At 41.3% G+C, this 17100-nt stretch overlaps 1 protein-coding gene across 1 annotated transcript; it reads right to left on the bottom strand.

Moving 5' to 3' along the window:
• Positions 1-7761: 7761 nt before the first annotated feature.
• On the bottom strand, positions 7762-11407 carry LOC103718747 (transcription factor bHLH94-like). The gene is made up of 3 exons (XM_039134215.3): positions 10775-11407; positions 9628-10041; positions 7762-9519 (listed from the first exon to the last, which is right to left on the bottom strand). The coding sequence occupies exons 1-3, from the start codon at positions 11240-11242 to the stop codon at positions 9424-9426; spliced, it is 978 nt and encodes a 325-aa protein (XP_038990143.1). The 5' UTR covers positions 11243-11407; the 3' UTR covers positions 7762-9423.
• Between the last annotated feature and the right edge of the window lie 5693 nt (positions 11408-17100).

Below are 17100 nucleotides of genomic sequence, written 5' to 3'. Positions count from 1 at the left end.
ACATCAACTTGGATCAATCCGACCACTCATGTTTATCAATAACATCATATGTCGCATCACATGCTTCAACTCAAATGTTATATAGCCATTTATCGTGCCACCTCTGACTTCAATTGTTCAATTTTCATTATCAGACTCCTATATTATAATCATTTGAACCTCTCTTGGGGCTCAATCTATTTTCAGAAGAGCTTTCATATCCAGTTAAGCATTCTAGAGAATGTTGGGGTTTGGTGAACAAGGTTCCAAAATTGTATAGTGATCAGCTGCAGCAGCCTATAATATGCTTCAGCATTTGCTTTCCTGAATGTCGAGCTCCTTTGGATATATTTGACAAGAAACTTGCATGATGGAAGCAGGCCGAGGGAGGTTGACAATAGTTAACAATAACCCGTTGGCCTTTCTTTTTAATTATATACCTTCCTTCTCCCCAAGTGGGTGATTGAAAAAGATGACTGGTCTCTGGAATGCATTATTTTGGCAAGGTTATTAGAGAGTAGCCATGGGTGCAGGACTAATTAATTGGAAAATGGTTTGCAAATCGAGGGTGCAGGATGGTGTTGGTGTGATCAACTTCTTGATGTAAACAGTGGTCTACTTGGTAAATGGCAGTGGAGAACATTTTGAAAGGGAATCTCCCTGCTGAAGGAATCGACTCTTGAAGGACTGACTTCTCTGACATTCCTTGACCCTTCCCTCCATGTTCCTGTCCTAGGAAGGAGTTCTCGACATGTTGAATGCCTTTAGTAATGAAACCTCGTTCAGGTTGGGAGATGGGAGGTTATACTATTCTAGATGGATAGATGGTTTGGAGAATTGTCCCCCGAACCTTTCTCCTAATCTGTTCCCTGTTTCATCCAATTCCAACTTTTGGGGAGCAATATCATTAGGAAATTTTAAGCAATGAGGGTTTGTCTTGCCTTTTTAGAAGATTTTATTTATTTGAGAAAGAAGGGGAGGAAGACCTGCCCTCTCTATAATTATCTCGGCCCAAATTCTTGGAGATTCACTACCCAAGACTTGAACCCAGAATCTCTGGTTGCTAAGCAGAGGGGTGTTCCAAACTTCTCGTCTTACTTGGCTAGGTTCTTGAAGGACCTTCCTCTTCTCCTGTATGTCCTTGTTGTCAATGATAACCAGTTTTGGAAGACTCCAGTTGAGAAAAAAAGGAATTGTTTGGTGATAACTAATTGCGCCAGACTGATATACTTCTCTTCTTGGCTTCGCTTTAGTAGAATAGTTTGATTGGAAGATACGAAGATTTGATATCTTATTTGTCCAGTCTCTGTACATGTTTCTCAATTTTGGAGGGATTGTTTCCCTTTATTCCAATTGTATTTGAAGTTGTTCGGTGCCCCTGCAGGGTTAAGATTTTTTCTTAGTTGTGCATCAACAGCTAGATCTTTATGAGGGAAACAGGACTGGATAGCACCACCCAGTCAGGTGCTCTACAATGTTCTAGGGAAAATTGTTATCCTTCTTATTCTTTGTCCATTTGTGGATTCATATGGAGAAATATGAGAGAGGACTGGTGATCCAGGGGACACTGGTAGCTTTGTATCCTTGTGATCAGAATGGCAGATTAGGAGAGTTAAAGCTTCCCCGGAACTGGAGGGATGTTCTTGTCCTAGAGGTCTAGAGATGCTTTTGGCTGGAAAGAACTTATGGAATCTTTTGCTAGGCAGTCTTTTTGGAGAGGGTCCTTACTAAATGTTCAGAGCTCTTTCAGTTTTGGATTTTGAATATATCCGAAAGGGCTGAAAGAAAGCTGACGGGTGTGGTGCACTTTTTAGTGGTTGACCACACCTAAGATTTTTGCCTGCTGACTGTTGGTGTCCTCTGCTAGGGGTGGTGCCATGCTGGCATATCATTTTGTGCCTTATTTTTTTTTTTCTCTTTTTTCATTCTTCTCTATTTTTTGCTGCTCTTTCACCTTCTTTATCAAAAGGAATTCAGATAGGCTTCCATCCTTTACTTCTCCCCCCCTCTCTCTTTTAAACAAAAAAGAAAAATAAATAAAGAAAGAAAGAACAGATTAAAATCTGAATCTTCTGGGAATGGATTTGATTCATCTCTTGGAATAGTGGAAATAATAGGATTTGTTGTTTTCAAATTTATAATTGATTTATACTTTGCAGTATTGCATTATTTAAGCAAGTGAAGTACTTCTTTTGTAATGTTTGAAACTTGACTGCACTCTGCACCTTTATAGGAGATGCTACATAGGTCAACAATTGAATTTCACATTTCAATTATATTAATTACTAACAACTAGAATAATTAGGGTGAAATCACATATGAAGCAGTTGCTCTTAATCTTCATTGTCTTTGTTATCTTAGTCAATTAGAGAGACTACCATGTTTCAATATGATTTTCAGGTCAACAATAGTGTCAAATGCCAGTTGTCACAGAACAAATCTTTTCACGTATGGTTATAGATGCTGAAAATAGGTCAAAATTTTTTGATAGATGAATGCTGTCTTCCTGCGACAATCCCTCAGTTTTCCTCTTTGGAGCACTAAAGCATAGGGGACAAAATCATTGCCAAACAATTCTCTGTTTTGGTACTGCCATGCTAGTGAGTCATATCTCATCTGAGAAAACTATTATTTTCAGCATTTTTATCAGTCATATTTTGAAGTATTGTTGCAGTATATTAAGTTTCTCAGCTTTTGAAATACTTACTAGTCTTATCACTTGTTCCTCTGTTTTTTTCACATTTACAGTCATTTTTGGACAACATACATACGTACATACATACATATATACTCTCTCACACACACGCGCGTATACGTATACGTATATATGTGTGTATATATATGTATATGTATATGTATATATATGTATATAGTTACTCCCATGTCTCCTCATTTTATATTTTTATTCAGGTATTTAAGATCTTATAATTATCCAACCGTTAAATGTTTCCAGTTTTTATTTATTATACCTTGATCTCTAAAGCCAACCAAAATGGTTGGGAAAAGGCTTGTTCATTAATGTTACTTCCAGATCTTATGAGTCATCAAAATACGTGTCATTATTCTTTAACATGTGTATATCTCTTTCTTTTGGATATGAAATCACTTGAAAACCAAATTTGCTAAAATATTGGCAACAAAAGTGTAACTACAAGTCTGAAAGTGGAACTTTCTAATCTTTGTTCCTTTTTGTATGAACAAAAGTGTAACTACAAGTCTGAAAGTGAAACTTTCTAATCTTTGTTTCCTTTTGTATGAACAAATAGACAATGAAATGAAGATGTTGCACCAGCTGTATCTTGCAGCTAAATTATACTTGTTCCCATGATATATTTCCTTACAACATTATGATAATTTCTAAATTTCTAATTATCATGTGCATGACAATATGATGATATGCACCTTTATAATGGCTATATTTACAATTGTAATGCCATTGATACTCTTGCCACAAGCTGCTTAGCTTGATGGTGGGGGCATTTAGACCATACTGCCTTTCTGGTGGAGTTGGTGGGATTTAAGCTTTCATAGGTAGTGGAATTATGTAACTGAAAAAAAAAATCATTGGAATGCTGTCATGAGCTTCGAATCCTGAGACAATCTGACATGAACCATCTCTTTGGATGTGAATATGATGGAGTTAAATATCTAGCATGAAACCAAAGGCTGATGTAAGCTCCTAGAGGTATTGAGTATCACTTGACATGGTTCAAGCAGGCACTGTCTGATCGTCTGGCATTTTACCTCTAAAAAGTGTTGGAAGAGATTGTTGTAGTAAAAGTAAACGTAAATCCAGTGGCCTTAGTGGATGCCACTGTTCGGTTCAAACACGCACAAATTAGTAGTTTTACAAAGGCTACATGTTACTGCATGAAATTCTGACATGCTGCTTCGAACTCAAGATCAATCATATCATCATACACCATGAGTTTGCCTTGGGAGGATGGTCAAGTAATGTGACATATAGCAAACCCACTATAAGGAAATATGAGGATGAGAGATATGGTATAGCAACCATGGCACCGGATAAACTTAGAATGCTGGCCATTATTCTGTCCATACATGAGCTGAAAAAGGATGTAAAAGGCCTAATGGTAGTTTATCAACATTCAAAAAGAAGGTTGTAAATTAGATGAAGAAAGCTGTCAAAGGCCTCAAGCAGGTCTCTTAAAAATCAAAGTAAAATACAATGATTCAAACTGTATGAGAGTAGTTCAGATAAAGATGGGTTAATGGTTAATTGCTTCATGAAAAAATGGAAAAACTTCTAGCATCTCCTAGCATGTGTCTAGATGTACAACATGTTATATTCTTACCTAGGTCTTTGGTTGTGTAATAAATTTCATAAAGCTCTAATTTCTTTTTTATTATAATTTTCCAATTTCATATTTTTTCTTCAGAAAAAACTCAAAATCCTTAAATTTTCAAAATTTTGAATCAAGAAAGAGGATGGAATCATGGTTCTGAAATGCAGAAACTTATAACCTTAGTGAAAGTGAGGAAGGCCCAAACATAACCTATATCAATTTCCAAGGATTTGCTGCTGGAAAAAGCCAAAAATTATTTCAAATACTATTCACGATAAAAAAAAGCGTGAATGTAACACTACATGACACGACAAACAATTTTTGGCCTTCCCTGCATTTGCACGCTCATAGGTCATGCCTGTGCTTAAGGCTTGTTCCTACTATTTGAGGTCAGCTCTATGAATCCTCATTCACCAAGCATTCTTTTTTTCTCATCCTATGTAAATTATAGCTCTACTCTACACACACACACACACACACATGTATTCATGTACTAAACCATCTCTAATTGTACATGAAAAAATAACAATCTGGAAGCATCAACTCCTTCCATTTATAGTTTCACACTGCTTCAATATCAATCGTGATGAATAGCATTAACGTAAACAGTGTAATCTGGAAATTTAGGGTAGTAGTACTGGGTTCTGGAAAGCAGAACTCATAAAATTATGGGAGCAATATAGCTTATTGTGTCTAGTTTCAGAACAACTGACCTTAAGGCTCATGCAGCTGGGAGTAAGATGTCGATTATGTTGTTTGTCTTTCCAGTTTTTAAAGATGTTTGATGCCATTTGCCACCAAGTTGTTAGTAACTATAGAAATGACTCCTTTAGAATCACAGACTTTAACCTGGCAGTAAGAAATATTTAGCCTACCTTGCTGATTGAAAAGGCAATTTTCTTTCATCAGTTTTTAACATTCAAAAGCATTTCCTGGCTATTTTTAATCTAAAGAAACCTTATATCTAGATGATTTATCCTATATATTAAGGGATAAGAAGAAACCGTGTAACCATTCTGGATTTATAGGGTAAAGCTAGTCATTCATAATTTATTTATTTCATTGGTTGATTGCAGTGCATTCTGGTTTTCTCTTAGAATATCCTTAGGACAATAATTCCAACTTCTTCTTGATATTGTCTTACGCAACTTCAGCATGCACTTCTTTTAAGAGAAGCAACTTCATTATGCACTTCATGTCTGCTACTTGACAAGTTTAGCAGATTAGATGCATGGAAAATCACATGTTAAGCATCTATAACATGTTTGGTCTAAATGCCAGCCTTAGAGTGGCAATCTTATAGAATCATCCAAGCAAAGAATAATGCTAAAGGCAAAGGCCCATGTCCTGGAGAAGATAATGAGGGCATGAATATTTTGGAAGCCAGTAATTGGCCAAAAGAGTCGGCATTAAAACTACTATAGTGGACCATTATACTCGTTATCTAACTTGCGGCTGCATACTATTATATGTTCAATGACAGCTGATCTCTCCAATTAAGCTTGACTTTCCGACCCCTGTAGTTTTGTCAGCTTCCTGCACTGAAATTTCCTTCTTTAAACAATTTTCTTTTGATTTAGAAGGGAGAATGCATGAGGTCATGAACTTATATTACTGTCCGTTTTGTTTTGTACCGTTAGAGGGGACCATAACTCTGCATCAAATGTATATGTCCACAGGTTGTTGAAAATGCTTTGCCACAAATATCTTATACATGATCTAGCTGGAAATTGATGTCCTTATTTGCTAAAATCTAATTGCTTACTAATGGTATATTGTGGTCCTCAACATCTATTCTTAGCTCTATTCACCAACGCAACCTGCACGTAGCTTCTTGAAAATAAATGTATAAAACAAATAGGGCTTTCTGAGGTATGTTCTTAAGCCATGAGGCTGGAGGTTGAACTGCATTACTTGGGATATTTGTTGGTCAAAAAAGGCTGAGTTCAAAAGAATTGCAACGTGAGGGTGCAAATACTATTCGTTCTACTCCCTGTAACACTTCGATTCCAAAGTTGAAATGTTGTTTGGTTTTAGAAATCCCAGTGCTTATTATTTATTTTTGAGAACCATGAAATATCATAAATTATATTTTATAGTAGTACATTATGACATCTCCTACCTTTCACAATTATTATGTTTGATTTTGAAATCTGTGGTGATGCTGGATTTTTTTTTCTTTCTGTCTTGCAAGACCTACTATAGGCTGTGGAAAGATTTAAAATATTGCTTTTGTTTCTCCAACTACTCTGATTGAATTCCTTCCGTTCTCTTTTGTGACATCAATTATAAATTCTAACCGGTATACATCTGAATATCTTTCCCATCTATATTTTGTTTAGCATGATTACATTTCTTCCTTGAGCAGCATTCTCCATTAAAGAATGGTAAGTATAATTGTACTGGTTTAAAGTAATGCATGTCTGTCTGCATACTTTGCTCCACTAAGCCAAGAAATTTCAGCAATTTAATTGGCAGAATTTTCTCCAAATTCATTGTTAAGATTAACCTCATTTAAACATCAACCGTTTACAGCTGGTCATCATAATAAAATGGTCCCCTTGGATACAACAAATCGATCAAGTGAGTGCAAGTTTTTAATTCCTTTAGCTAGCTGGTAAGAGTGAAATATTATGTGCTTTCTTCTCTATTTTATCTAAAACTGTTTTACGTGCAAACATGATTTCTTGGCCTTTCCATTCTTTTCTTGTTGCTTCTTTAACTTTTAAATAGCAAATCATTCAATTGAAAACACTAATTTGACACAATCTGCTCCTCTGAAGAGTCAGGAGGAAGGGAGCAATAAAATCAAGCCCATTTTTCAGGCAATGTATTTGGTGGCTGGCTAGGCAAAAAACGCATCAAATTGTTGCTATCTAAAGTCCTGTATACCAGAGTGCCTTTGGCTGAGACAGAGAAGATACCTTGGATTAATAATAGCAAAAACAAGTGCAGCCAAACATCTGCAGAGGATAGTCAAGAGATACAATGACATCATTGATTTTCTTTCAGGCCTTGAAGTTCTAATATTCGGTCATTCTGATCCTGAAGATCCATCTGATGTATCAGTTCTTGGCATCTTTCTCCAGTGCAACGTCTGGATCTTTTTTTCTGTGAATTCTTTTTGAATTGCAATGGCGCAGTTTTGAGTGTCAAGACAATTGATTGTCTTTAGAAACTCAAGAATTCTTCAGGACCACTTGAAATCTTCCATAATTTTTTTAGAAAATACTATTAAATGACTATCTGAGACAACTGCATTATTGAATTTTTTTGTTATAAAATATCAAATGCATACTTCAAGTCCCATGAGCTGTCTTGATGGATCTGATCATCACCTATTTCATTGCCATCTAATGATGCTTCTGGCTAACCTTTTACCTTGTATACCATATGTGTCAGATATTTTCTCGTACTCTGTTAAGATGCAGAAAGTGAAAGGTCATAATTGAGGGTGTAAATATGGATGATCTTACAGTAATCTTCAGCATAGGCATATTAGAGACCTGCATTTTTAACGTTTTACATTTCCTTCATTTCCCAGTTAAACATACAAAAACCTTACTTGTCTAGACTCTCCCCGACTCTTAGAGATCTAAAACAAATTATCCCTGTTTTCATGACCTTAAACTGTCTAAAGCGTGAGAAAGGTTTCTCTTCCTGCCACCTGGTCATCCAGTCATCTCCAAAGGAGTCCCATGAATTCTGTGCCAACTTTTTTTCAAAAAAGAACTCTGTGCTAATCCGGCCGTGATTGATTGCAGAAAAAGAGCTGGCTTTAGATAATTTCTGAATCTTGTTTGGTCATTCTTTGATTCATAAATCTGGCCTGTCTGTGGACAAGACTCCCAAGAGATGGAAAAACCATGCTGGTTATGGATGTCAGAAGGTCAGATTCTCAGGAGTCTTTTTTTTTCCCAAGCAAGCTAGTTTTATATGTACACTCCTTCAGATTATCATAGTATTGAATATTGCATCGCATTTCACCCTATAACTTCAGCTTACATTTCTTCGAAAAGAACTCTGCACACACGTGTGTGCATGCGCATTAAGAGCAAGTGAGCTAGTTGTTCAAAGGGCTTAGCTTGCACTGCACTTTTTTAGTCTTGTGCTTTGTAGTCATTGACCCACAGGATAGCAATGAAGTGAAAAGCAGCTACAAGTCAGAGTATCTTCTGGTCCATCACTGTGAGGTGTACACCGAATATGGAAGACCAAAAAATAGAATGACGAACCAATGAACAAAATGATCACCTGGAAAATATGGGTCTTCGCATGAGGGGCCATTTGATCATTATCCTTAGATCAACGACCATTAGAAGGAGGATCACTTACAAGAACAGCATGGACCTAAGATCGAAGACTTGCTCTTTTATTTTTTTCCCCTTCCTGTGCATTAGTACACTGCAAAACTCCTCTTGCAGTATTATTCACGTCTTTATGGAACCGCATGATAGTAGTTGTCCCAGGCATTTCACCTTCTAATCATTCATCTAAAGACTTGGAAAAAGACCCTCTTCACAGGATCTCCTCACCTAGTCAAATGACACGGGAAATTGCACTGCAATGCGATGCCTTTTCCTTTATTCAGTGTTTTATTTTTGTCCTTCTTTTCCCTTTATTTTGGTTGGTCTCGGTCTTTTTGAGTCCCCATCTAGACCCATGGGATCCAGACATGATCACAAAGCTCTACCTTTCACTGCTGAATCCCATCATCATAACTCAAAAGCTCAGCTTGGCCGCTCCTTCTAAAACTTCAATGGCAACTGTTCTCATCCCTCAGGTGGCTTTCATTGAGAAGGAAGTGAGAGATCCTTCCTTATGATACACCTACTTCATTTCTCCTGCACCTTTGGTAAAATCTTCGAATAAGCTCTTTCACCAGACATGAAAGTAATCAATTGAAAAGGTTCTTTTTGAATCGGTTGCATATGGGCAAATTTTTAAAGAGATCTCATAGGGCCCCCTGAGTATGTCTCTTCTATTCAATATAGATTTGAGTACCCTTTCAAGGTCTAGGCATTACTGGCATTCAAACCATTAGCATTTAAGCAGCAAACATGATTCTTAAAAACATATCAGAACCCAAGAGACTGCAACAATATGTCATGATGGCTAGGATTACATGAAGATAAGATTAGTTAAGATCGGACTCCTCTTGAATCTTCCCAACCATTTGATGGACTGCAGTAGCAATTTCATCCACCGATGTGTATTGGCAATCATCTTCTACCTGTACCAATCAGAAAACACCCAATAGAAAAGTGTATAATCCATCAAACTGCAATTCATGGCATCAGAGGTAAACAATTGAGACTAAACAATTGCGAGCTAATGATACCTTGAGACTAAACGAGTAGAGAACCATTTGATCGATGGTGGTCACATTGAGGTGGAGCGTTGTGAGCTGCAGGTTCTGCAAGCCCACCACTAACTTGAGCAGCTGCTTGGGCCGCCGTCGCGAGAGAACCTTGAGATTGGCATGGCTGTCGACCATCATTACCTCAATGTCAGCTATGGCCGACCGGTTCTCAGCCATCATCTCAGGAGTGTTGGTGTTGGCGGCGGCGGCGGTTGCTGTGCTATTTCCACTTTGAGAAGAGCATGACGAGTACTGAGGAAAGGTGAAGAAATCAGCAAATGGAACTGTGTCGGATCTTTGCTTAAGTCTCTTCTGAACTTCGAGAGATTGGAGAAGTTGCTCAAGCTCTTTGACATAATTTATTGCGCCACCAATTATTGATGCTTGATCACCCTATCCATATAGAAATCAACAACTTCAGAGCTTCAGACTGAGGGAGACTCACAAGAATTAATTACTAGAAGTATCTTTATAGATCAAGTAATAGAGCTCGATTAATTATTGATATGGCTGATGTAAGGGCCTGGAGTTGTCAAATTTCAAATATGTTAAACAAGAAGATGCATCTTTTCAGTGCACTTATGGAGATTGACAAGAGCTAATTGCAAGAAACCACCACTGGACATTAAGTAATAGAGCTCAATTAGTTCTGTGAGAGAGAGAGAGAGAGAGAGAGAGAGGAGAGCTTGGCTAGTTAGTGATCGTTTCTAGGCCTTGAATGTACGAACATGTAAAACAAGAAAGTGCATCTTTTCAAGCATTTCTGCATGAAATTTTAGATTCTTTGCTGGTGTAGAAACTGAAGGACACAGACCTTCACCAGCCTTTCTTGCAGAACTGCCACAATGTCCCTGAAAACTTTGAAACAAACGCAAGACATTTTTTGAGGGAAAAAGAACACATTTTAATTCAGAGCCAACATAAAACCAAGGCTGGTATGGCCAAAAACAAGATCTATCATATTTGAATCGCCAATAGAAAGAACCAAAAAAATGGTGAGGTGCAAGTGGGGAAGAAATAATTCAATATTACAATATTTCAAATCTAAGGGGATGAAGAGGAGGAGAGGGTGGGGGGAGGGGTTGTGGGAGAGGGGGGGGGGTGGGGGGGAGAGAGAGAGAGAGACCCTTTGCGCATAGGAGGGAGGCATGAGGGACCGGATCACTGAGAGGTACTCGTTCATCTGCTTTCGCCGGTTGCGCTCCACCGCAATGTGGGTCATCCTCTGGTTCTCCACCTCCTCCTTGTTCTTGAAACTCCTGGTGCGTCGCCTCTTCCTCCGGCCCCTCACCGCCATCTCCTGGGCACCAGTCTCCGATGGTGGCGAGGAATTCACATGCCACTCCTCAAGGTTCTGCATCAAGGAGGAGCAAGAGGAGTCCCAGTTCCCATGCACTCCATCAACCACCCCCCTTCCTTGGTCTTGCCTCACCCCACCACCAACACCACCATCCATCTTGCATTCGAGCACCACCCCCTTCCCTTCCCTCCCACCAAAACCGTAGCTCCATGCTCCTCCTCCTCCCATGGCGTAGAACTCCTTCATGGTGCAACCGAAGGGGTCTTGTGGGAAGACCACAGCATCTAGAGCCATCCTTCTCTACCCGTGGAGCTATCTATGGATACCCACCCCAAGAAAAGCTCACAAAGACTCAAACACACACAGCCCCAACTCACCTTTCCTCTGTGGGAAGATGAGGAAGAGATGGGATTTTAAAGGCATGAGAGAACAAAAGCAACACAAGGTTGCCACGTGAGGGCAACGGGGGGAGGGAGGGCAACAGGTAACAAGTAACATGGTGCTGAGTTGGGCGGTAGCGTGTTTTGTTTTGTTTTAGCATGGTGTAGGGCGATGGTAGATTACGAATAATACAAGGACTGGTACGTAAAGTGAGCGTTTTGGTTCTTGTTCGGTTATAATTTGGTCGGGTGCCGGGGCCCAAAGCGTTGCGGAAAGGGCAGTAAAAGGGCTTGAAGAAAAAGGCTGACAGCAAACGCAGTTGGCAGCACGGTCAGCAGCTAAGCATTTCGCGGTTGTATCCTTCGTGCGAAAGAAGGATTTCACCTTCCTTCGCGCGAATCCTCCGTTGATCATCCACCTCACAGATCTCAAAGCGATCCGAACTCGCCATCCATCCTCCTACACAGATCCGAAAGACGATCCAACGGTGGATCCGCGCGAAGGATAAGCTACGATCCTTCTCGACGGGTCTTCCTAGAAGACAAGGGATGAGGTGAAGTGCAGGAAGCATGTGTGGGTGCAATGGCTATGAAACGGCCATGTGACCACAATCCAGGACTTGGGTCTGGTCTCTTCTTCTCTCCTGCAATTTTGTGCCATGAAGACAAATTTCCCTAGGAGTCCTGTCACCTCTCAGTTCATACATATCCTCACATTTTTATTATAATAATATACTAGCTTTGTTTGCAGGTTCCTTCGGTGGGTCTTCGTTGCACTTTGGAATCCAGGATCAAGAAAAGGAGGTGATCAAAGGAATGATAAATATTATGTTGTTGTTTATTATTATTATTTTTTTTGATGTAAAGATGATATCATGATTTAGCTATATATCCTTGCTTTGAAGTAGGACTATGATGCCAAAATGGTGGCGGCCGGGGGGCTGCGGGTTTTCGACTCGTCAGTAGTATGCGCTGAGCTTCGAGCCATCTGAAAGGAAATCTCCTACGCGAGGCAGATACTGGGCGCGGATGTCATTTATAGTCTATCTGTTTCTATATATTGAAAGTTAAGAAATCATCATATAATAATCGATAAATTGCAATAAAAAAAATATAAAAAAAACTGCCTTCTTTCTTCTCGAGGGGACTCGACCACGGTGATTGAGTGGAAACAGAGCTGGAGGTGCTCCACGACATTCACAGAGTACTGAGGGAGTGTGGCTCCTACTAGGTCATGCACGCTTATCGGAAGACGAATGACGCTGCAGACTGAATTGTGTCCTCCACGGCTCATCACTCTGGAGGCTTCACCTGGACAGACCACGTGATTGTGCCATTGCCTTTATGTTGTATTTTGTTTTCTGATTTTGTTGGCCGTATTCACACCTGTCATGTATGAGCCGCTGTTGTACCAAAAAAAATAAAATAATAGTTTAGTAATTTGTATGAAGTAATTCAAAAAAAAAGAAAAAAAAGTCCTTTGCAATGCGTAATTGACTCAACTTTGTGATGACAGAAATTATCAAATCTGAGAGTTGATCTCGGTGCACTAATGCTTCTTTTTCTTACTTCTCCGAGCAGTATTACAGTATTTTTTATATTCAACAAAAAAAACATGGTACACATTCCGAAGATAGACAAATATTGCAAATGTGCTTCATATCAGCAATCCATTTCCTAAAGCTTGAAGGTGCTCACTGGCTTTCTGCAGGTCTCTTGGTGGCCGAACCAGAGATACGGTTGAATCCTAACTTCGTCGGGCTCGGATGGTTTAGGATTATTTGCCCAAAATTGTCTACGGACCTCGTTTATAGAGAACAATAATAACTCCTATACATTTGGTAATGCAGGTTACTAAGTATAATTATTTTCGCAACCAATCACATGTTACATGCTACTTAATTTTTGAACTAGCAAAACCATGCCTTCATAAGTTTTTTCGTTTTAGCAAATCAACAACATATATACGTTATCTTTTTGGTATTTTGAGAACATGAAAGTATCAAAATATAGGTTAATTTGTGTTATAACAACAATTTATTTTGAGCAGCTATGCATTGTTTTCTCTTTATCTTTTTGTGATAATAATACACATTGTCTTCAATTTAAGTTTGACGGGTGAGCTGCAGATACCTAATAGACTAGGCCGACACTAATGTATTTTGATGAGCCACCCCTGGGCACCCAAAAAGAATATGGTTGGTTGTCTCTACCACCTCCGAGCACCACACACATACCGGGGGACTCTACTCCTTTCTTAGCTAATACTTCTCTAGTCGGCAGACATCTCCATGCTACCTTTCATACAAACAAGGTGAACGCGGGTGGATGTGTAATCTTTAGATTCAGCCCCTGTCGATCCATCGGGCCGTCCTCTCTCTGTCAAGGTCCCGTTGGTCTCGCGCGCTGACCTTTGATCTCCCAGTCCCTCTCCATACTCTTATGTCCGCAGACTTTTCTATGGGTATCGGCATAGCCAGAACTTTCCCCGCCAACTGCTCCCCGAAGGCCCAATGAACTAGGTCCACGTCCCACTGCCTCTCATCCGGAACGAACAAGTCACATACTCTAGACCCCGTTAGGCTTCATGAGTCAACCATGGTGGGCATCCAGGCAAGTGGCTGTTCTATCGGCCATCTGTCCTCCAAGATGTTAATAGTTCGACCATCCCCAATCACCCTCCATAGCGGAAGCTTGTAACCCGGGTGGAGGCATTGGGTGGTTCGGAGGCTGGGTCATGCCCAACAGTCTGGGTGCAGATCCTGCATATGGTTGGGTCGCCCGTTCCAAGTTGGGTAGTGCATTGCATGGCTCGGGCGAAGGTTTGGGTTGCGCCTCTCCTGAAGTGAAGGGGACAGCGTGAGGCTGGTTTTCCAACTCCAGCGTCTAGCTTCAAGTGCATGACTTCGGAGTAGACGACGTATAAAATGGCAGTAATGGCATCATTCAGCGGCAGCAACTGGAATTAGAGTTGCAAGGTGGCATAGACACATTATCAACAGCTTATTTTAGAGAACCAATTCAGAGTTGCAAGGTGGTAATTGGTATTCCAGAAGTTAGAGTTGCTGCTAAGTGGTCTTGGTCCTATTGAAATGTTTTTATCACTAATCTCCCTTGTTTAAGCGATACGGAAGAAGAGTGAGTGAATGCAAGTAGGCTTCCTCTACCATCCCTTCCCTCCCTACAAGCTAATCCACTTGGACCATGCCTGCAACTTGACACTACTGTTGCATTAATAATTGTATGATACGTACACTGTAGCGCATGTAAGCGCTTGTAGGTTTACCGAGGGACTGCGTATAGCTAGGGCCGGCCATGGCTGTCAGGTAAAATGGATCGTCCTACCTCAGCATGAGACCACCCAATTCCAGTCAAATAGACCTCAGCACCGAGCAAGCCAGACCCCGGTCCCACTGAGTGCCAGTCCGACTTCGGACCTTATCAAAGGCCGAGCCGACCTCGGCCAGATCTCTCTGCTGTCATGAGCCCGATCGAGCGTCTTGCAGGATCGACCAAGAGCCGAAGAGGCCTCGTCGATTGTAAGTATCTACAATGATGCCCTTTGAGCCGGGCTTGAGGCGCCCTGCAGGATCGACCAAGAGCCGCAGAGGCCCCGTCGACCGCAGGTATTGACAATGATGCCCCTCGAGCTGGGCTCGGGGCGCCCTGCAGGATCGACCAAGAGCTGAAGAGGTTCTGTCGACCGCAGGTATCGACAATGATGCCCTTCGAGCCGGGCTCGTGGCACCCTGCAGGATCAGCCAAAAGCCGAAGGGGCCCCGTCGACTACAGGTATCTACAAGGACGCTTTTTGAGCCAGGCTCAGGGCGCCCTGCAAGATTGACCAAGAGCCGAAGAGGCCCCGTCGACCGTAGGTATCGACAATGACGCCCCTCGAGCCGGGCTCGGGGCGTCTTACAGGATCGACCAAAAGCCGAAGAGGGTCCATCGACCACAGGTATCGACAATGATGCCCCTCGAGCTGAGCTTGGGGCACCCTGCCGAGCTGGCTTCAGAGTCGAAGAGGCCGGGCCGACCTCGCTAAACATACTAAACGACCGCAGAAAACGACGCCCCAAGCTGAGCGTCCTACAGAGTCGACTAAGAATCGAGGAGGCCTGGCCGACCTCAGAGTCTGCCGAGCCGACCTCATTGAATGTATGTGCTTATCAAGCTGACTTCACCAAGTAAAGGTTGCGGCCCCAAGCGAGCCCGATCTCGTCTACGACCGCATACACGTATGCACCTGTGTGCGCCCCTATGCCTGCATACATAGCTGTACATTATAACCTTATTGCGCCATGCTTTGCTTGCTGGCCACTCTACGACATGATGACCAAGGGCCATACCTTGCTACCAAGGGTCATACCCTGTTAACGTCTGTAACACTATACCATGCGTGGGAACAACTCGAAATCAGTACCTCAAGCAAGCCATGGCCATGCGCCACCTGGCCTTCACCATTCCCTCCCATAATGGAGACAGACCATATCTCCGCCACCTGGGTACCTCCGAGGGGACTATAAATAGCTCCACCAGGTAATACTTTAAGACTTTTGGCCGGACCACCTAAAATCTACTCTAACTTCATCATCGGAAGGCCTTCACCGGAATCCCACCGACGAGGCTTTGTGCAGGTCCGTCGGCGCGCAGGAAGCGACTCCCTTCTCCATCCCATCCAACAGCTTCCCCCGGCTCCTTCGACATGGTTACCCTCGGGCCGAATTTGAACCACAACAATTGGTATTCCAGAAGTTAGAGTTGCTGCTAAGTGGTCTTGGTCCTATTGAAATGTTTTTATCACTAATCTCCCTTGTCTAAGCGATACGGAAGAAGAGTGAGTGAATGCAAGTAGGCTTCCTCCTCTGTCCCCTCCCTCCCTACAAGCTAATCCACTTGGACCATGTCTGCAATTTGACACTATTGTTGCATTAATAATTGCATGATACGTACACTGTGGCGCGTGTAGGTTTACCGAGGGACTGCATAGGGCCGGCCATGGCTGTCAGATCTCGATCAGATGGAGGTTGATGATTAGTGAGGCCCGTGGATGCAAGCTGCATGGGGATTCCACACGTCAAACAGGTGGATCAGAGTTCACCCAATCATTCCTCCTCCCAGCCAGATGATTGGGGCTTGGAGGTTGGGAGATTTGGCTCTCATTTCAACTTCAGTGATCCTCTTTTGATGCTCGTGTGTTCCTCAGAAGAAATAAACAAGAATAATAAGCAAACATATGCGATATTCTCCAAAATTCCTTTGGAAGCCCATTTTCCCGAAGGCTGAACAAAACTATTGACATCGCACTTCTCTTCGTTGTTGGCGCATAAAGAATTAATGCTAAATGCAAGAAAATTCACACTGAGAGAATGCATCAAGCTACATGAGAATAAAATCCGAGAGCTATAAAATTATAGTGTCCATGCTTGCTAAAGTGCAACACGATCATTAATAGCTAGCTTCTCGCGAGATATAATGAAGCAAGTCTAGAAGCTACAATTTTATTTACATTAGCAGTGTAAGATATAGAAAAATGTGTCTCCAAATCATACATACATATTATAAGCCATGGAGTCATGAGTAAGTACAAGCCCTACTGTAAATTAGATGCAACCTACATAATAGTGAGGTGGTGCATTTCCTAGCACGTAGGTGCCCTTTACCTATATGCATATGCTTGGCAATGTCGCAACCTTGCTCAGAAGTCAAGATTGATCGGAATATTAACACGATTAACTATATGAAGCACAAATCTTATTAAATTAGGCAGCG

The sequence above is a fragment of the Phoenix dactylifera genome, chromosome 15 (genome assembly GCF_051530095.1).
Source record: "Phoenix dactylifera cultivar Ajwa chromosome 15, Ajwa_hap1_PhDact_Kaust_v1.1, whole genome shotgun sequence".
NCBI classification, from domain to species: Eukaryota; Viridiplantae; Streptophyta; class Magnoliopsida; order Arecales; family Arecaceae; genus Phoenix; species Phoenix dactylifera.
This window is presented reverse-complemented; position numbering and strand designations above follow the sequence as displayed.